At 42.6% G+C, this 22556-nt stretch overlaps 1 protein-coding gene across 3 annotated transcripts in view; it reads right to left on the reverse strand.

Annotated features, from left to right (window-relative positions):
- LRP1B (LDL receptor related protein 1B) overlaps nucleotides 1–22556 on the reverse strand; it is a 778324-nt gene that overhangs the window by 137509 nt on the left and 618259 nt on the right. For all 3 annotated transcript variants that reach the window (XM_081869915.1, XM_081869916.1, XM_081869914.1), the window contains one exon: nucleotides 16812–16961. In XM_081869915.1, coding sequence (XP_081726041.1) covers nucleotides 16812–16961 — 150 coding nt within the window. The remainder of the gene's footprint in view (nucleotides 1–16811; nucleotides 16962–22556) is intronic.

Consider the following 22556-nt stretch of genomic DNA (forward strand, 5'->3'; position numbering starts at 1 on the left):
TCCGGAAACAGTTTTGATGGGTTTTTTGTTCACAATCAAAACTATTCCAGGAACTCTAAGGGAGTTGGTCTATTATGTCTAGAAGAAAGGCATTATATTATAACACTGGGTACCAGGCTCTCAACACACGTTGGAGGTTCATCCCCTAGCTCCAGCACTAAAATATAGCCAAACCACTCAAAAAGCCCCAAAATGCCCCAAAAGATTGGCTGTGTGTAAGAGATTACATGAAAAAAACCCATTGTTTTCAAACTATATCCTGGTTATGTTTTGACTAAATCTTGTAAAGAGTATTATTGAAAGAGAAAGAATTGGGAGACTTAAAACAAAATGAAGAACAAATAACACAGTAAGGGGAAAAAATTGCAAAAGGAAAGCTGCAGTGAGGTGGTAGGAAGTTACGGGTGGGAAAAGATTTGTATGGGTAGATGTATAATGTATTAATTTAAGGGATTATTTTGTAGTTCGTCAAGAATATATGTATATGTACAATCTATACTCAATAAAAATTAAACTTAAAATAAATAAATAAATAAATAAATAAATAAATAAATAGTCCCATCCTCTGTTGAAAATCATTGTAACTGGACAAGTGCGTCTCAAAAGCTGGTATATTATACAGAATCATCATGCAAGTTGCCTTTTAAAAACACAGAGCAGGCCAACACTATCAATGGCTCCAGAACTATTTCCTGGAAGTTATGAGACCAGTCCCAGCAACCTATGACAACTTGTGCTTGTAAAATGGCTGGTAAGGGGAAAAGCAAGAAGGAGCAGAGACTTTAGAGGACATGTCTACTGCTGTTGCTTTTTCGTTTTTTGAAAGGGGAACTCTTTATTAAGGCAAATGTCAGACAATCAAATACCACATTTTTCGCTCTATAAGACGCACCAGACCACAAGACGCACCTAGTTTTTGGAGGAGGAAAACAAAAAATATATATTCTGAATCTCAGAAGCCAGAACAGCAAGAGGGATCGCTGCGCAGTGAAAGCAGCAATCCCTCTCGCTGTTCTGGCTTCTGTGATAGCTGCGCAGCCTGCATTCACTCCATAAGACGCACACACATTTCCCCTTACTTTTTAGGGGGGGGGGGGGAGTGCAAAAAATATGGTAAGTTCACCACCAAAACTATGACTCGGGCACCTACTTTCTCACCATGTATTTATTTATCTTACTAAATAATTTTTACCACACTCCTCAAGATCAGGTTTCCGGGCAGTTTACAAATAAAATGATAAAATGCAACCAAATGCAGTTAAAAGCAGTATTTTTTTAAAAAAAAACACACACACACCCAAACCACAGTTTAAAAGTCCTTTACAGCACATACTTGTACATGCATATTCTTTAAGTAAGAACAATTGTGTTCCCTGGTAAATGTGCATAGGATCACAGGCTTAGGACTACGGTAATTTCTTAGTTCTTATTAAAAAGCCCAAACATTTTTAAAAGCCTAGGAGAATAAAAAAGGGTCCAGAACACACATGTGAAGGAAGTAGATTTTGATATCCTGGATTGACCGTAGGTCAATACTTGTAGGTATTGTTGCATAATTTACACGTATGGGGAAATATGTCTTTCTGTTGCATCTTGTATGGGGGCGCATATTTTTACCTGTCTGTTCATTTGGGAGATTGTCATGTTAATGTGGACTTCTGCCTTTGTAATGGGACTTCCTTTTGTTCTCCTATCCTCATACCTCATGCCCCTCAAATCTCCTAGGAAAGGCTGGAGGAACCAGGAAGTATTTAAGCAAATACTTCCTGGAAAAAAGTTCTTGCACTAATGGGATGACTTTGTTGGATAAAACCCATTGTTCTCTTACTGTGGTCTGCTTTGTATAAGTTATATATGTTCTGTCTTATATAATTGTCTAAGATTTTTTTTAAAAAAAATAATTGATTGTTATAAATTGCCTTAGAGATCATATGGTCAAAAAGCAGGATGTAATTAAATAATGCATGCATTAAATAAAGATTAATAAAATAGGTAAATTGAATTAATATTTTCTCTTGCTGAAAAAAGCTCATTATTTTCAATCAGAAAACACAGGATCATCAGTATGTTATTGAAGCGTTCACACAGGAATTCTAAAGATGAATAATAATCAACTGACAGCTGTGAAAAAGGCAAATTCCATACTTGGGTAAAGGAACTGAAAATAAAACTACCTCTATCATCATGCAATTATACAAATCTATGGTGCAACTGCATTTGGAATAATGTGCACAGTCTCATATCGAAAAGGATATTATTGAGTTGGAAAAGATTCTGAAATGGGCAATGAAAACAATCAAGGGGATGGAACAATTCTCCTGTGAGGAAAGATTTCAGCATGAATGGCTTTTTGGTTTAGAGGAAAGGTACGAGGTGACATGACAGAAGTTTATAAAATGATGCGTGGCATAGAGAAAGTGGATACATGACTTTTTCCTCCTCCCTCTCTCATGACACTAGAACTTGTGTGAAGCTCTATGTTGAAAGATCCAGTTCTTCATCACGCAGAACATAGCTAAACTCATAGTAGGGAGCGACAGCCACTAATTTAGATGGGTTTCGAAGAAAGGGTTAGACAAATTCTCAGAAGATAATTTTATCGGTAGCTAGTAACATAACTAGCTAGTACCATAACTAGGGACCCGGGTGGCGCTGTGGGTTAAACCACAGAGCCTAGGACTTGCTGATTGGAAGGTCGGCGGTTCAAATCCCCGCGATGGGGTGAGCTCCCGTTGCTCGGTCCCTGCTCCTGCCAACTTAGCAGTTCGAAAGCATGTCAAAGTGCAAGTAGATAAATAGGTACCATTCCGGTGGGAAGGTATTTGTGTGCGCTGCTCTGGTTCGCCAGAAGCGGCTTAGTCATGCTGGCCACATGACCCGGAAGCTGTACGCCGGCTCCCTTGGCCAATAAAGCAAGATGAGCACCGCAACCCCGAGTCGTCCGCGACTGGACCTAATGGCCAGGGGTCCCTTTACCTTTTAGTTCCATAACTATGCTGTGCTGCCATGGTCAGAGGCAATAGGCTTCTGAATATCACTCACTGTAAACCATAGGAGGGGAGGGTGTTCTTGTGCTCAGGTCCTGCTTGTGGGTTTCACACAGTCATCTGGCTGGCCGTGTGCCCCTTACAAGACCTGCCCCACTCCATACCTCCCATTGCTCAGAACCATTGCAAGTGGAGTCCTCCACTGCTCTCCCCAGCTCCCCTCTTCCAAGGCACATCTTACCTCCCTTAATTAAAGGCAACCCCTCCCCCAATTAAAACACACACACACATTAAAAAGCAGTTAAAACAACTTTAAACATTTTAAACAATTAGGGCAAGGGAATATGATGTTATGGGGGCGGCCCTTGCCCTTACCTCCCTCCAAAGCCATTCCCCCCAAAAGGGAGACCTCGTCAGCCCAGGTCTCATTATAGCCCCGCTCCCATGGCAGATTGAGCCAATGTGGGCTCTCAAGCAGTCAGTCTGCAGGGGGTGAGGCAGGCATCCCTCTGCTGGCTAAAGGTGCAAAATGGCAGGCTTCCTGAAGAGGAAGCAGTTGGGTCTCCTAAGGTCTTATTAAGACACTGCCTGTTGACATATCTGCTTAAGTGTTGTGTAATGAGGCAACAAACACATGTCATTAATAACAAATAGCAAAGTTGTTTGTCAGCACAAGTCCTAGCTATTAGAAGACCAGCTCCTTTCTTTATTGTTTGCTGAATTGCCTGACAGCCAATAAGCCCTTATCACTAATTAACATTGCAAAAATATGCTCTCAGAACACCAGGTCAGTGCCTTCACCGGGTCTACCGAGTGATATGCTAATGTCCCCAAGGGGATAGACTCCTGTTTCATCATCATAGAATGCCTTAGGTCAGCTTTCCACAGAGAACAACAAAGTCTAAACATTTCCCTAATTCCACTGAGCAGCTTGCTTTTAATTAATTTACAACTCAATAGCCCAACAAGCTATAATACTCAGCCTCCTTTCTCCAGGCTCTCACACAAAACACACAACCTCACCCAAGGTTTCATATCCTCCCCACTCCTCACTTTTGTGCTTTTATTGAATCAACCAAGAAAAACGTAATTTCTGGGGCTGAACCAAAGTTCACAAATGAGAACATTTGGCTCAAATTTTAGGAGGGGCCAAAAATCACTCTCCTGAAAATAGGTATGACTTGAAGGGTTAAAATTCTTTAAAAAAAAAATTCAAGGGGCTTATCCTTGGTGGTGGTGGTGGTGGTACAGTGGTCCTTCCCATTCCCTCTCCCTTTCTTTATTCTAACTCTGCCGACCATGGGAGTGACAGAGCTGTTCTCGGCAGCCAAATCTGCCCCTCCCCTGCAAATGACCTGTTGTAGTACAACTCGAGGACATTATGGGGACATCAGTGGCACCCACCCACTCCTATTGAAGCCAATTCCCTTTTAGTACCTCTTCAATTGCTTTTTAAATTTAGAAGACACTATATTGCAATAGTGCAATAAAGTGGGCTGCTGATCCCATATATATCTGATATTTTGTAAATCAGGCATATCTACATATAATTAATTTACTTTTAAAAAATACTCTTGAAGCAAACATGAGAACAGAAAAACAAAGCAGCTAAGATTAACAGAACAATCTTAAACATGTCTACGCAGCAATATCTCCCACTGCACTCGTGGAAGGGGTGGCCTTTTGAACCAACAGACATGTCGACTGCTGAAAGGGGAGGGGAGTATTGTCATTTTGTCTTTCCCCCTCTCCTATGTCACCTTCTTATGGAGAGTCGCCCAATTATTTGACGTTGGTTTTCAGAGGATGTAGGGTTGAGGGGGGATCAGTAAAATATGCCTCCCCTTTTTTTCTGGGGGGGGCATAAGGGCATCAACTGGATCCCAGTCATTGAGTTCAGTGAGGGTTATCACCCAGCAAGTAGGTATAGATTGGAGCCCAAATATATGTATCACGTCATTTCATATATACCAATGGCATAGACTCGTTCTTTTCTTACTCATAATGCATAGAGATTCAAAGTGTTTATTAGGAATCTATACAGATGCTTTGTGCATACATTGTGAATGCCTCACTGAACCAGAGTAATAATGAATGCATTTTTTTCTAACTTTTTAAACAGGTTAATTAAATTCAAATGTGATGGTATCCACTTCCTGTGCAATATGATAAATTTATAAAATGATAATGGCATCTCCTAAACCAATAATTCTGTGAAAAGATTGTTCTGTACACATTATTATTATTATTGTAAATGTTTCTGAAAAGGTACAATGAATGTGTTTTTACAGCCACTGGCATGGACATAAGATGGGGACAGCAACAGCATAAAATAAAACAATGGATCTATGAAAGAGAATTTCTAATTATGAACCAGATCATCAAGCCTGGCCCAGTTCTGTTAGATGGATACAGAACAACAACATGCAAATAGAGAAAAAGTTAGACAACACTATCCTCCTCCAGTATTAAGACAAATTCTATTCACTATAACAAACACTTTCACCCTTCCTATGTTATTTATGATTGATCAAAACTCACAGTACTGCATTTATTTATTTATTTGTTGCATGCCTAGGCTACCCATGTATAAATGCTGTAACGGGAACCCAAAATCCATGCAAGGAGAGACTATGTTTGCTGCAGTTAGTATCATTGCTAGATATTGTTTAGGATGTTAGCCATACCCTTCACTGTTCTAGCATTGCAAAAGTGAGGCAGTCAGGAGTCAAACTCTGCTGACTTCAATCATACAAAGAAGTGTTCAAATAGTAGCTCCCTGTGCAATTAATAAGCGGAATGTTCACAGTACCGTTCAACTACTGGGCCTAACAAAATTCTTGCTCCTTGTCAAGTCCTATACCAGGTAACTCCGCAACCGGGAGCTTCTCTGTGCAATCTGAGCAACATGTATTCTTCACTTCAGCATACCCCAAAGTAACATGTCATGGTGAGGCTCTTCTGCCTATTGCACTACTAATTAAGATAGTTGCTATTTGCATAAATAGTAAATAGTCTCTAGTCCACCTACCTCTCCTGCTAATTCCAATCATGTAATTAGACAATCCTGTTATCTTTGTTCTCAGATCACAGAATCATTTTTTCACAACAGACATTAGAATTAGAAGACAATTCAGCACAGGGTTATCTCATCACTAGCCCTTAGAGTATTGGCCTTCTTTGCAGTCTCCTGCACCTATACAATTAAAAAAAATTCAAAAAATCAAAACAGAATTCTCAAAAATAGCCACATGCTGTTATCTTGTTTTCATCTTTGCAGTGACAATGGCTAAAATCCTTCTTAGGCTGCATAAATCCCATTAAAATCTAACTGTGAGCCAATGCCATTTCCTTTGTACAACTATTCTTTAATTACAGTAGAAGTTGTAATTTCATCATATTGGGGGAAACCATTAATAAATTTGACTAAGCTCAGGAACTAAAAGTTCCAGTCACACAAAGGCTAGGCAATCAACTACATTTTGAGGAACCAGGAAGACTTGACATTTCAATGTGAAGTAAAGAAGTAAAGAAATAAAAGTGCCTAGTTATTCAAAAGGAGATTTTCTATGCTCACCTGCCAAATACATAACCGTAAGCTAAAGAGCAATGTTTGTTCCCATTCAGTTGGAACAGAGAAAACACAGAACAACACAGTTTAAATTCCATCTATTATGTACAGGCAGCAAGCGTGCTATGTAAGCAGAAAACTTGTATACTTTTTAAGCATCCTTCACACATTCTTAAGCACTAACATTTGTTTTCACTTAAATAGTTGATTAACTGCATAATATTAAAGTGTATCAATATTAGAATAGACAGATCAAATTAAAATACCTACCTGAGCTATTCACATACTATTTTATTTTAATATTTTAAGTATTATGTTACATTTAAAAATATGTAATCAATTTATGCCAACAGTGTTTTCCAGTAGCTAATTATAAACTTATTACTGTAGTTGGTTTATAATGATATACAGGTGTGTATATATATATATACCTGTGTGTATGAGAGCACGCGCACACAAATACACACACATACAGACAAATATATATACAGTAACATGTCTGTATTTAGTGATACATCGTTTCCTTCAGGAGTTGAAACAATACTTTGAATACAGATTCTGATGGGGTATTAATTTTCATTAATGATTGTTTAAATCCTTAAGAGATGACAACCATATACTGTACTTAAAACTGGACAAATTGCCCAGATATATTTCATTTATTACTGCTAATGTGCTTAAGAATATTGTGGCAGTTAGAAAATTTAGGTGTGGTACCCCTGGTTGCAGATAGGATCCATTCCAGAGCTGCGGTTGAATCCCGAGGTTTCCACGACCGGAGGGACTGCTTCTGCGCATTTGCATGCAGCAAAACCCCAAAAATATACTTCTGGGTTTGCCGTTTACGTATCCCGAAGTTTACATAAGCAAAGGGATATGTAAGCGGAGGTACGACTGCATGTATTTAACATTTGTTATAGCAAATATTGCCTGTCATTATAACCAATTCAAGACTCATTGAATTGCTAAAGAGTACATAGATGGATATCTGTTTAGGGGAAGTCATAATAATATAATAATATAATATAATATAATATAATATAATATAATATAATATAATATAATATAATATAATATAATATAATATAATATAATATAATATAATATTATAATATAATATAATATAATATAATATAATATAATATAATATAATATAATATAATATAATATGTGTATGCATCATTTAATTTAAAATGTAAGCTACAACTTTCTACATTTCTATACTGTGTGAAATAAGTAAAACACTTCAGGTATTCCAAGTATTTGTCATTTGTTTGCCTCTGTATTCAATAAAAATGTATTTGCTAGGATGCATGCATATCCTGGTACATATACAAAACAAACATGAAGAATTGGAAAGGAACTTTTTTGCCTTTGGCCATGGTTATCACAGAAAATGAGATGGAGGAAAACAGGGGACCTTTCCATTAAATCTTTGTTAAAATCAGCATGGTACACAATGAAAACAATTTTACATTATATAAGAGTATATAAAAATGCACAGCTGATATGTGCATTTCAGAAAGCTTGACTACTAGAACAATACTTAATTCTAATTTGAACTGTCAGTATCATATTTTATCAATTATGTACCTAGTTTATTTGTTCTAATATATTATATTTATCACTTAACTAACAGAAAGCTTGTTTGATATATTTACATCAATTTTTAGTCACAAGTGGGATGGGTTTGAACAAGACTAAAGAACATCTCCAAAGAAGATGCCCCTGCCCCTTGCATATCCACTGTGACCTGCCTCACAATGACTCACTGTTCACCAAATGTAGATTGTCTAAGAAAATCCAAATCAAGGCCTAAATCAAGGCCTTTCTAAGGAAGAAGGGCGTTGGTTCTCAACTTTATTGCTACTTGCTAACAAATGCAATGTCTGAAGTGGAGCTTTTTTTAGGTGGGGGGCGTGGAACTGAAGGGAACTGCCCCAGGACTCGCATATGAGAGGGGCGAATCAACACTGGCCTTGCAGCATTGTTGCCATGACTCAGGAAAAACAGAGAGTGAATCATCCTATCTCCACTCATTGCTGATTTCACCAACTGGGCTGGGGTCTTCCTCTCTGCATACAGAGGCCATCTGCTATCCGGTCCTGCAAGAGTGATGCTGCTGTCAAGAGACTAGATTTGCAATGCTGCCCCTCCCCATGGCTGCTCCTGATCACCCAATAACAGGTAAAGTGGGGCAAGCCATGCTAATTGTTCTTCAGTGATGATATATTTGTGAGAAGAAAAATCCCTTAAAGATAGTGCTAGCCCCCATCTTTCTCCAGGAAAGCTAGTAGTAGTAGTAGTAGTAGTAGTAGTAGTAGTAGTAGTAGTAGTAATAATAATAATAATAATAATAATAATAATAATTTTAGTTATACCCTGTCCTCTCCGGCCAGAGCCGGGCTCAGGGTGGCTAACACCAGTAAAATTACAATAGAAACATAAGGGGGGGGGGGGAGACCAATTTAAAATACAGGTTAAAATGCAATTTAAAATGCAGCCTCTTTTTAAAAGTAGCCCATGGATCAAAACCGTAAGGGGAGGGAAAACAAGGGTCAGACTGAGTCCAAACCAAAGGGCAGGTGGAACAGCTCTGTCTTGCAGGCCCTGCAAAAAGATGTCAAGTCCCACAGGGCCCTAGTCTCTTGTGACAGAGCATTCCACCAAGTTGGTACCAGTACTGAAAAGGCCCTGGCCCTAGTTGAGACCAATTTAACCACTTTGTGACTTGGAACCTCCCAAGGTGTTGTCATTTGTGGACCTTAAGGTCCTCCGTGGGGCATGCCAGGAGAGGCGGTCCCATAGGTAAGTGGGTCCTAGGCCGCGTAGGGCTTTAAAAGTCAAAACCAGCACCTTAAACCTGACCCTGTACTCCACTGGGAGCCAGTGCAGTTTGTTATGTACTGAAGTTGCAGGCCTCGATTCTTGGCACGCTTGACAGGCGGACACCCAGGCAGTGATGGCATCGTCCATGTTAGGCCACCAGACGTAACACCGAGCCAACACCTTCATTTTGACGATTCCCGGGTGGCCAACGTGCAGAGCCTCCAGGACGCGTTGACGGGGTCTTTGGGGAATCACGGCGCGGTCTCCCCACAGCAGACAGCCGCGATGAGCCGAGAGTTCATGTTGTCTGGTTATGAACGGTTGGAACTCCGATGCAAAAGGCCCTTGTGGCCACCCCCTCCACACCCAATTGAGCACACGGCTGATGGTGCGATCCTGGGCAGATGCGGAGGCCACAGTGGCAGCCGATACAGCCGCTGCCGGAAGATCCTGAATCAGGAGGAGCGATGAAGCTGGAGCCGGGTCTTCCACAAACGCTGGAAGAGGGCAACGGCTGAAGGCGTCGGCATGGCCCATCGATTTCCCCGGGCGATGGATGAGCCGGTAGTGGTAGGCAGCCAGGAAAACAGTCCATCGCAGCATGCGCAGCGAGAGGACCGGTGGAATTGGACGATCACCGGCGAGGAGGCCCAGGAGCGGCTTGTGGTCAGTGATGAGGTCAAAAGTCTTGCCATAGAGGTATTCATGGAACCTCTTCACTCCAGCCACAAGTGCCAGTGCCTCCTTGTCGAGCTGGCTGTAATTCCGTTCAGTCAGAGATAGCGTCCTGGAAAAGTGCTTCTCTTCTGTCTGGAAAACGGTGACTAAGGACAGCGCCGATGCCAAAAGGTGAGGCGTCACAGGCAAGGACCAGCGGCCTGGCTTCACTGTACTGTACTAGCACACTGTCCGATGAAAGGAGAGCCTTGACCGCATTGAAGGCCGCCGTCTCCCGATAACCCCAGGACCAAGGCGTCTTTGTGCTGAGGAGTCGGTGAAGAGGCTCAGCCACCGTGGCTTTGTGGGGCAGGAACATGTTATAAAAGTTCAGCAGCCCCAGGAACGCCTGCAACTCCGTCTTGTTCTTTGGGATGGGGGCCTGATGGATAGCGCGGATCTTGGATGTGGTCGGGTGAAGGCTGGAGGCATCGATAAGATAGCCCAGGAACTCCACCTGTGGAACAGCAATCTAGCACTTCTCCCTCTTTACCTTGAGCCCGACCTCTTGGAACCTGGTCAGCACGGCACGGAGGCGCTCGAACAGCTGCTGGTGTGAGTCTGCGGACACCAAGACGTCATCAAAATATGGTACCACGCCCAGAAGCCCTTGCAGGAGACGCTCCATAAAGCTTTGGAAGATGCCAGGAGCCACACTCACCCCGAACTGCAACCGGCGGCAACGGAATGCCCCTCGGTGGGTGACGATCACCTGGGCATCAGCAGTGGCATCATCGACTGGCAGTTGTTGATAGGCTTGGGCAAGGTCCAGCTTAGCGAAGACCTTACCCTCACCCAGGGAATGTAGCAGGTGTTGGACAACAGGAACTGGATAAGCGTGCTGCTGAAGTGCCTTGTTGATCATGCACTTGTAGTCAGCGCAGATTCTCACCGACCCGTCTGGCTTGACAGGCGTGACGATGGAGGTTTCCCACTTGGCGTGGTCAACTGGCTCCAAAACTCCTTGGGCGATCAGCTTGTCCAGTTGTTCGTCCACCTTAGCCTTGAGAGCAAAGGGAACCCGGCGTAGCTTTAGCTTGATGGGGCGACTTGTGGATCAAGGCTAAAGGAGATGGGCGTACCTGTATATTGCCCCAAAGTGCCTTCAAAAACCTCGGCAAAGTCTTTGACCAGACCCTCAGTCTCTGCGTTAGAGATGCAGTTGATGCCGGTGACTTCCAGGCCAAGGGCATCAAACCAGTCTAGCCCTAGGAGGCTTGGCTGCTGACCTTCGACCACCACCAGTCAGAGCAGGCCCGAAAAATCCTTGAAAGCGACCCGGAACCGGCCAACGCCTACCACGGGAATGTCGTTTCCCTGGTAGTCTCTCAGGTGTACGCGGTGAGAGTCGAGTTGCCTTTTGGACACTCTGGGTACCAGTCTTTTGATGGTGCTCCAAGACACGATGGACAGGGCAGACCCGGTGTCGATCTCCATGTCACATGGAGCTCCTTCAGTGAGCACCGTGACGTTCAGCTTGTGTCGCGTAGGCGAGTCAGTTTGGCCAATCATGGTTCCAGACGGGCAGCGGCAGTTGGTGAGAGCGAAACAGCTTTCCTTGGCAGACTGGAGTGAAGACTTGGACTTGCGAGTCGGTGAAGGGGGGGTGTCAGACGGAGCCGATTGGCAGACCTTACCGATGTGGCCCCTTCTGGAACACATCCAACAGATGGCGTCTCTGAATCGACACTTGGCACGGGAATGGTTGCCTCTACAGCCGGCACATTCCGGTTGGTCCTTGGACTTTTGTTGGAACTTCCTGCGCTCCCGCTTTGTCTGGTGCACGTCATCGTCTTCACTGGAGGATCCCTCATCACTGCTGGCCTCTTCGTGATGCACTGGAACTGGCTTCCTAGCAAGACGCGGGCTGCTGGACTTGCGGATCAGCAGCTTCTGAGGCCACAGCCTCCTCAATGGCTTTCTGTAGCGTGAGGTCTGGCTTGGCGAGGAGACGCCGTTGCAGATGGATGTCCCGGACCCCGCAGACGATTCGATCCATCAGGGCATCGTCTAAGTCTCGGAACTCGCAGTGCATTGCAGCCTGTCGCAGGGCGGTGGTGTAGTTGTTGATTGACTCCCCCTCTGCCTGGTTCCGGTGATAGAACGCATGGTGGGCAGCGTTGGTAAAGCACTGGATGAATGTGATCCTGCGGCAAGGACCCCCTAAGGAGCCTCGCTGCGGCATTCTGCACCCGCTGGAGTTTCTGGGTCAGCTTCAAGGGCATCCCCACGTAGACTGAGTTACAATAATCAAGCCTGGAGGTGACTGTCATATGGATCACTGTGGCCAGATCAGGGCGAGAAAGGTAAGGGACCAACTGCTTAATATGGCTGTGGCTGCAACCTGCGCCTCCATAGAAAGGGAGGCGTCGAAGGTTACACCCAAGCTCTTGACAGAAGGCGCTGGCACTAATTGAGCCCCTGCAAGAGATGGGATTTGGCCGCCCAACCCCATGTTGTCCTGACCCAGCCAGAGGACCTGTGTCTTCAAAGGATTTAACTTCAACCGGCTCCCATGCAGCCATCCAGCCACAGCTTCCAAGCATCTGGGAAGAGGAGTTTGATTCGGGTAAAGGGTGCATGAGGGGAGGCTGTTCTCCTTACAAAAAAAAGGGCAGCGGAATGAACAATAATTTTAAGGGCTAAAGTGGGCACTTCTGAATATGTAGATGCAATTTCACCATTTTATTTAGTAAGCGACAGAAACGGTAGCTACTAAAACAGCTATTGGGAAAATATGAATTTAATTAGCTGCTTAGACTTAGTTGAGCCATTAATTTGCCTAGCACAATGCTGCCCTAATCTGTCTGACAACTACGTTTCTCCTACCATTTATGCTCTTTAACTGGTGATGCTGACAATGGAACTTGAGACCATTCCCCCTGCACAAACACCATCGGAGTACCCATCACAATTTGCAGGCCCAGTGCCAAACATCAAGGGGTCTTCAGCACGATCTAGGGATCCCCAGACACCACCAATCCGACTTCTTACAGCGGCAGAGCTGTCTATCCTCCTCCTCATTCCTCCTCTTAAAAAAACAACAACACACACACATTCTTCATCAACAGCTCCCTAGGCACTTGGGTTCTCAACAAGAGCCAAAGGAACCCTCCTTCTCATAGAGCCAGGCATTGTGAATTGCTGCAGAATTGCTTTTTAAAACTTAAAAAATACCGTAAGTTTTAAAAGCATTTCCAGCTCCCATGACAACAAGTAATAATCATTATTAATTTAAAATGGTTCAGTTTTTGATCCTGCTTCTTTGGCAGTGCCAACGTCAGGCTCATATGTGCCCATAGTGCTGGAAAACCAAATGGGTCTAGTAGTGGTGCAGGCAGAGTCTGGTAGTTGGCACCAGCAGCACTGCCTGTTTGAGTTCTCTCCTCCCCCCAAATTAAAACACACCCTCACTGATGCAGGCAGAAGAAACTAAACACAGCAACAACAGACTCTCCCCCTACCACCACCACCTCTGAGTTTGGCAAAATTAGCAGTTGGAGTAAGTAGTAGAGCACAGTCTGAAAACACTGACTAGGCAACAGATCACAGTTTGACAACCCTGATTAAAACCAAATACCCAAACTCTGAACATTTCCAGTTCCACATTTTTAACTAACTAAAAAAATAGTGATTTGCTTTTACTGCCCTGTCTGTCAGCTCCAGTCAGGGAAGCACAACCCATTGTACTTGAGATAAACAAGTATATCCTCATGATCCCTTTTCCCATCTCTCCTGTAATGCGAAGGATCACTTACATTATGTTGTTGTGACATCACCTCATTGTTTTCCTAATCCTGTCAGTGGCTGCCAATAAGCCACATTAGAGCTGGGAAAATGTGCTATGTGATGACATCATGATACAGGGTCCTTCATAGTACAATAAAGAACATGACATGGCTATGTCATTTTCAGTTGCAGCACAAGAGAGTTGCCTTGTGGATACAGGGAACTGGCTTCTTCAACCTCAGCCCTCCAGATGTTTTGGGCCTACAACTCCCATGATCCCTAGGACCAGTGGTCAGGAATGATGGGAATTGTAGTCTCAAAACATCTGGAGGCCCGAGGCTGAGGAAGCCTGACTTAGTCTAAGCAGCATTCTGCAGTTCCTCAAACTCCATGAATAACAGAAAACAAAAGGTAAACTTGGCTCAGACCTCTAACTTTGTATGAATAAATCTCATAAGGCAGATTGGTTTCATCAGTGGATCACTGCAATGCCATACAAAACCACACATAGTTATTCTTAATAAGAGTAATGGATCCTTTCCTGTTGTTGTTTTTAAATCAGCTCCAATACTGCTGGTCATTGTCAATTCCAGATACTACAGAGTATTACATTGTAGGATGCAGGTGGGGTTAAAATAACATGTCACATGTGATTACTCCTCAGAAGCAACAATTTTACTGGCCAAACCACCACAAATTATACATACTTCATTACTAATTGCTATAAATAATTGCATGGGTCTTCGCATTAGATATACCGTATTTTTTGCACCATAACACTCACTTTTTTCCTCCTAGAAAGTAAGGGGAAATGTCTGTCCGTGTTATGGAGGGAATGCCTACGGGTGGCATGCCTACGGATTTTCCTCCTCTAAAAACTACGTGCGTGTTATGGTCGGGTGCGTGTTATAGAGCGAAAAATACGGTAAATGCCCAAGCTACAAAACCTTTTGTTTAAAGATTATGTCAGTTTGACCCTCCTTTACTGTATCTGCAGCTGTGACTCCTAGTTATGGCCTAACCAGTCCAATTAAATGACCATCCCTGACTTGTTTATTTCCACTCCCAAAGTGCAGAACAGGCAATGAGGCGAACCACTGACACCCCTGACACCAGCATGCCCCCAAACCCTACTTGTTACCAACCCAGCAGCCGGCTATCCTGCATTCTCCTACAGAAGATGAGGTAGGAAGCTTGCACAATGTTCAGAACATCCTTTGTCCCCGTCACAGCCACACATGCAGAGTCCTTGGATTCAGAGTCCCTGAAAAGCAGCAGCTCTAAGGAAATGGACCTACTCCCTGGTCCATCCAACATAGACCTACCAGCACCAGATCCCTCACCAAGCCCTGCAAATCCTAAGGATTTACCTTGAACTATAGATATCAAGGAGTGGGCTACTCACTCTTCTGAGCTTTAAGAAAGGCCTGCCGCACCTCCAGTGACCAGCAGCAATTTATCATGTGGCTACACCAGCTAAAGCCATGGTTACTAACAAGGGTGCCACATCGCCAGGATTTGTAATGAGGATTTGAAATTAATTTGAAGCATACCATGGTGCTATAGTCTCCTTCTTAATAACAAAAAAACCCCCCAAAACCTGTTATTACTTGTTTAAAAATTTGTGTACTTGTGTGGTGGGGTGTCTGTGTTTCTGGGGCTGGATCTACACTCACCAATTAAACATTATTAGAACAGTATTAGAAATATCATTCTAAAAGATCAAGACAGAAAAAGTCCCATTCGGTTTCCTTTTGCTTCCTTTCCACAAGGTCTACCTAGTGTATGATACAGTCTCTCCTCTTCCAAGAGGGGAGGTGCTGTGGGCGGGACGCGATTCCTGCGTCACGCAGGGGGCGTTATGCCCCCTGTCCACTCACCTGGCTGGCGCTCCACGCCCACAGATAAGCTTATAGTTGTATTAGCATCAACAGGCTCCACCTTCTGGTGAATAAACCCCTTTGGGGCTCACCCCTCTCCGAGTGGGTGGAGTCAATCTGTCGTGGTCCAATGCCTAAGCCAATACCTTCTCACTTGCTGTAATCAATAAAGTTGTGGCCTTTTCTTGCCCATTAACCTTATACACTGTGTCTGTGTGTCTTCATTCCACAAAGCGGGGACCGGGTCCTTGAACCACAACTAGTTGCTCTGCAGAGCACTCTGGTGTCACATTTTAAAAACACATTATTAAAAAGAACATCATAGGGCTATATGGTTATCAGAACCATTCCTTAACTTTTTTTTTTTTTTTTAGCATTAAACGTGAATGTAGATTCGCCCTCAGTTTTGTTCAGAGCAGTATTTATATCAAGCAATTTGCAAGAATCATAGAATGCTAACATTGGGAAGGACCATGAGGGTCATCTAGTCCAGCCCCCTACAATGCAGGAATCTTTTGCCCAATGTGGAGTTTGAACCCACAGACCTAAGTTTAATAGTGTAATGCTCTACCGGCTGAGCTGCCCTAGGCTCTTCCACCTCTGGTCCCTGTCCTTAATGGATGAGGCATGGTATACCTGTACCAGTCCTAAACGAGCAATTCTAGAAACTGATCTTGGTTCTTTAATAGCAGCCCTGACTTACTTGCACAGCTAAATACTAAAAGCCACATATTCCACAATACCAAAAAGGGAGGTATGGAAAGGTTTGTTACAAAAATGGAAAAGGGGCTATAACCGATAATGTTATATTCACTATGGAGCAGAGAGACTCTCATGGATAAAAATAATGCACTCCCCAAATCACCTAACTTCCAAAGTTTCTAAAACCATCTAGTTTAAAAGAAGATTTCTATACTATAGCTCAATGAAAATTTATCCATCAAACAATAGTTTAAACCAAAAAATTAAAACAAAAGAGGCTAACTTCAAAAAATTACACTAAGAAAGTACTTTCAGAGCAACGTGGGAGTTACTTTGAAAGCTGACAGGAAAATGAAATGCTGAATATCAAACATGCTTATTTAGCTGTTTACTTACCCATAATGGTTAAGGCTGTAGCTTTTGTTAGTTCTTCTTTCATTGAATCTATTACTTCAAAACTGCCACCATCTAAATTGCATCGGTTTATGGTTCCATTTCCTGAACTGATCCAATAAAGCCTGTTTTCTGCATAATCTATAGATAAACCTGAAAAAATAAAATACATGAAGCATATTTGAAACAATTTAAAACTTATGCTTTATTTTTTTATTGCTTACACAATAGCAAAATTTATCCACAAATTTTAAGTCATCTAAAAAGTAAAGAAATGTTTGTGGCAAACAGCAAGCTAAGTTTTTATTTGGCTGAATAGTGGTGTGAGTTTGTGAGTGCTAGACCTCTAAATTCCTGGATCCTTTTAAGTGTTAGAATTTAATCAAGGCTTGAGGTGCCAAACTGGATGCCAGACACTTCTAATCCCTGGATCCAACAAATGCTAATAGCTAATTGAAACAACAAAGTATCAAAGGGCTCGTGCTAGATGGCAAATGGGTAGAGCCCCCTCCCTCAACAGAGAAAGCCAAAGTTGAGAGGAGTTATATGAGCTAGAAGCTGGATGTAAAAAGCTGCAGGATGGAAAGGCAGAGAGAGACAGAGAGCCATGGCTGTTTCTATTTGAATCCAAGGGTATGGCTATGGGAGAAATAAAGACCGTATGGGGTGTTGATGCTGTGAACACCAGCATCACAGGCTCAGGTTGCATATATGTGCAAATAAATCATAATATCTTAAAGACACCACAGTCTCTGCTGTGCCTCATTTCTAAAAGGAAGCAGGAACCCAGGGTGATCGCCTAGAACCCCTGGAATCTTGTATCACTCTGAGACTAGGGTAGAGTGTCACAATATGTTGTCTACTGTTCTGAGAAAACATATGGTCACCATACAATTCTTTCTAGAAAAGGTACTTAATACGATTGCTTAGCATTAATTACTGTTGCTGTGTTCTAGATTAGCATTTTTAGGGGGGGGGGAATGGAGAAGTGGAATACTAAGCAAGCCGCAGGTTTATAGAAAACATGATATAAAAGCATATTTTGACAGTAGCAGTATAGCTACACTTTAGGATAAGAACCTGATAGTACTATGCAAGCATTCTGTATAGCAGCCTTCACTAAATGGGTTCTCTCCTAGATGTTTTGATGCTGGCTAGAGCTGATAAGAGTTGCAATCTAAAATACTAGGAGGGTGCCAAGTTTGTGAAGGCTGATGTATAAGGTTCTTCTCAGTTCTACATTTGTCTCACACAAGCAGAGAGCATGGGGGGGGGGATTCTTTCCTTCCACCCTTCCTTGACAACCAGATCAGAAATATGTGGGAAATTCATTATGGGTCACCGCAGTCAGATGGAGGCCTAGCAATATTGCCCTCGTAGGACTACCAGAGAATGGCGCCTTACTCTTCTCCACTGCTAGCAGGCAATGGGTGCTTGTCCCTTCTGTGAATGGAAGGGCTCCAGAGACTGACATTCAGTGGAGGCTCAGTGCAGTTAAGGGGAAGAAGAATCATCCCCTTGCAGACCTGTGTGCCATAGACTACACTGATTCATCTTTGTGGAGGCACATTTTCAGGAAGCTGTAGGGGAGAAAGAATGGGCGAAAACTGACCCCTTCTTCCTTCAGTGGAATTGGCCTATGACCACAGTCCTGCTCATGAGAACTCTGGACCCTATCCATAGAATAACTTATTTCAAAAAAGCAAAAATATACAAAATTGATTACTTTGAATTTGTAGTATTAGGTTAAATAACTTCATTTTTATTGGCACAGAATTTTGGTCTAGGCCAGTATTTTTGCATTCTATGCACCACGACGGTCACTCTATATCATAAAGAGTGCACAGTGTAAGAAACATACATAGTGGAAGATTGAGATGTGTGAGGGAAGATACATGTTTATTTGAAAACAGATTTTACGGGGGACTCTCATCAGGAAAGGGAAATATAAACTGGAAAATACTTTTAATTAATGACTCCAACCACATACTTCTAATTAATGAGTTCATTTAATTAATGAATAAAGCTTTTGCTCTTAATACTTCTGAAATCAAGCAATAAATCTAAATTAGGAATATTAAACAATGGATTAGCTTTGAATTTTTATTTTTATTTAAGAGCAGCAAAATTCATTCAGCCGAAACTGCCTGAAGGCTGCAATTATTCACTCAGTACCAGTACTCACTCATAGAATGCAAGATGGGTGTTCTGACAAGATTATGATGCACTTGTATTTCAAAATTTGCTTATGATTATAAGGTCTGGCAAAGTAAGTAAGATTTTAAAAACCAACAAGAAAAAACATAAACCACTCAATTATTGAACACTTTCTTTCTCAAAACAAAAATCAATCCAGTGAACTCTAATAAAAGAAAGATTTCATATTAAATAAATTATTGTTTCTTTACAATTCTAGATTTTGTGGCTTTACTAATGCTATTAGAAAGCTCATCTTCGTACAATAGGGCAAGGTAACAAACATTCTATGCTGCTCTTTCAAGCAGCTCCTTTTGGATCTCGCTTTTTGTTACCCACTTAAAATCATAGCAAAAACATTCTGTACCAAATATAGCTTGCCCACCATTTTCAAGGGTAGTCCTATGTAGAATGCACCATAGCAGACCAATTGATTGTAATGTTTCAGGGGCAAGGATTACTGAAGCTATAGTGGTCCAGGGTTACTACATTGATTGCTGAGGCTACCCTAATCTATGAATGGTCATAGCTGTCGAGCCCACAGGAGATAAAAATAGTCACTCCTAGCCATAGAAGCCACCAGGGCCTCAAGTGACAAGACTGGATCCAGGGGGATCCCCAAAATATGTAATTGATCCTTTAAGGGAAATGCAACCCCATCAAGAACTGAAAATCTTCCAGTTTACTGGACACAGAAGCAACCTACCCACAGCACCTCAAAGTCACAACTCTAATACACCAGGAACATTTATGAGCAAGTGGGTAAGGAAATATTTACGCCAGGATTTAGGCATAGAATGCAGATAAAGATCTTGCCAAGATTAATATTGGATGACATTAAAGAAAACTATTTTAGAACCCTATCCCCGTGGTATTTAACTCCATAAAGAATAAGTAAAATATATGGAACAGAGCAATGTAACTGCTGATGGTGTAATACACCTTGGGCAGATTTCATTCTTGCATTTCAGAACTGCCAGATAATACAGATCTACTTGATTTTGTAACCAGTGCATCTGATACAGTATTAGTATCATATGTACTCTGGTTTCCTAACAGCCAACAGCAACCAAGTGGCAGCATTCTGCACCTGTTCGAGTTTTTAAACTGTCTTAAAAGGCAGCCCCACATAGACTAACCAGGATGTGACTAATCAGTGCATTACCAAGGCTGGGTCTAACCTCTTGACATAGGGTCATAGTCCATCTATGAACCTGCAAAGAAATCCTGTTTATTCAAAACTGTGTTTTAATGGGTATTGTGTAATGTATTCTGTTATTGTATTGCAATGTGCTTGGTGGGCAAAGTCTTCTGTCTGGTCAGATGGAAGTTGGTTTAACTGTCCCTGGGGGACATTAACTGACAACTGAGGAGGGGCTGGAGATAGAATTGCCAGTATGCAAAAGAAGGAACAAAGGTGTGCATATTCTGATTGGTGGTTGCAGCTTTAGAATTCTTAGTTAGGCACAGTGATTGGCTAGGGCTTGTCTAGAATGGCCAGAAGAAGTGAATATAAGTCTGGGTGCTAGTCAGAGAAAGGTCAGTCAGTGTTGGTTGCTGCTCGGTGTTCCTGGTGGGTAGCCAAAAGAAGAAGACAGCAGAGGAAAAGGAGGGAGGAAAACAAAGACCCGAAAGGAAGGCAGAGTGGCTTGGTGGCCCCAAAACTTGCTGGGGTAATAAGGCGCCCTGAATGAGAACAAAATTTGGAGTCCCCCCCACTAAATATTCCTCATTTTCACAATAATTCCTTTTGGTACAGTTGCTTTTTAATGAATTTTCTCAGTAGGTACAGATAAATATAGAATAGTAGTAGTAGTAGTAGTAGTAATAATAATAATAATAATAATAATAATAATAATGCACACCTTTGGCTCGGTGCCCTGTGCACTTGCACTGCCCTAAATCCAGAGTTGGAGGTAACTAAATTACTTCTTTTAAGATGAAGAGAGGAGAGGAGAAACTATCTATGGTGCTGAGGGACAAGGAGTGATAGGCAGCTGGGAAATCGTGTCCTCCCTAACAGAGGGCACATGTTGCGGTGAGACCTGGAGACTAACCTCCTGGTTGTAGGTGGGTCCATTGGATAGCCACAACACCCAATTGGTAGGTCCCTCGTTGCTGGGTGTAATCTGGCCAATGGCGTGCAGTCTAAACGGATTGAGGGACCTATATAAACCCATGCACATGACCCAGAACATCCTCTTTTGGCTCGTGCATTGGAACACCCGCTCACCTCTCCCTAATTTTAGGGCCTTTTGCGACTGACCTTGCTATGCCATCTTGTGTCATCTGTCATAACAAGGTCAATCGCAGGAGCACGGCAGGAATTTCCCCCACTTGGCTGATTGGCTGTTGCCATTTGGGTTTCACCTGCCGCGTAGCAAATCATCACAACTTGTAAGGTTGTGGTTGGGCACTGGTTCAGGTGATAGGGATGGGAGAACGGTCTCGCCATCCCTATGTGAAGAGTATTCCATTAAAGGAATGCAGGGACTCAACTTAGTTTGGTCAACCCCTGAAAGGGGGTTGTGCCTGTGCCTGAGTCAAGGGGAGCATCTGGGGAGTGAACAGAGTCTGCTCCCAGGTTTTTCACCTGCCTCAGGTGTTCACCCTTGGCTGACCTATGGTGGAGCTCTGGGTCAGCGCTACCTGCAAGGGTGTAGGGAGCTAGTCGAGCCAGAGCCTATACAACCACTCACTTTTCTGTAATCAATAAAGTTGTGGCCTAAATTCTGCCAAAAACCAAAACTAAAATTTGAGTCAAATGTGTCTTTATTTAAGGGGGAGGTCTCTGGGTCTGAACACGCAATACTAGGCTGTGGTGTTTGGTAAGAGAGCCAGAGGAAGATTCCAGGACAGCAAAACCAGACATGTGCTTCAATAGGTCAGTAGGAGTTGAAACAGAGACTTCAATGAAAGACCGAAGTGACAGTGTTCATGAGGCTTAACTGGGGTGGAGTAAATAGAAGGGCAATCTGGAAAAAGGGTTTTTAAAAGGTTCCACAAAACTGTCTTGGTGTAGTAATAGTAGCATTAAATAAGCGGTATTTAAGTAACAAGTTAGCAAAGTAGATACCTATTTAAAAAGACAATGCTATATTAAAGTATACCTGAAGGAGCGTCTCCACCCCCATCATCCAGTCTGGGCATTGAGGTCCAGCACTGAGGGCCTTTTGGCAGTTCCCACACTGCGAGAAGTGAAGTTACAGGGAACCAGGCAGAAGGCCTTCTCGGTAGTGGCGCCCACTCTGTGGAACACCCTTCCACCAAATGTCAAAGAAATAAACAACTATCTGACGTTTAGAGGACATCTGAAGGCAGCTCTGTTCAAGGAAGTTTTTAATGACTGATGTTTTAATGTATTTTTAATATTTTGTTGGAAGCTGCCCAGAATGGCTGGGGAAACCCAGCCAGATGAGCGGGGTATAAATAATAAATTATTATTATTATTATTATTATTATTATTATTATTATTATTAAAGTAACTGCATAAGCTTGTGCGCTACATACTCTTGCAATAAACATTAATATCTTGTTAAAAACACTAACTTG

This window comes from Podarcis erhardii, assembly GCF_964252035.2.
Source record: "Podarcis erhardii genome assembly, chromosome: 1".
Taxonomy (NCBI): domain Eukaryota; kingdom Metazoa; phylum Chordata; class Lepidosauria; order Squamata; family Lacertidae; genus Podarcis; species Podarcis erhardii.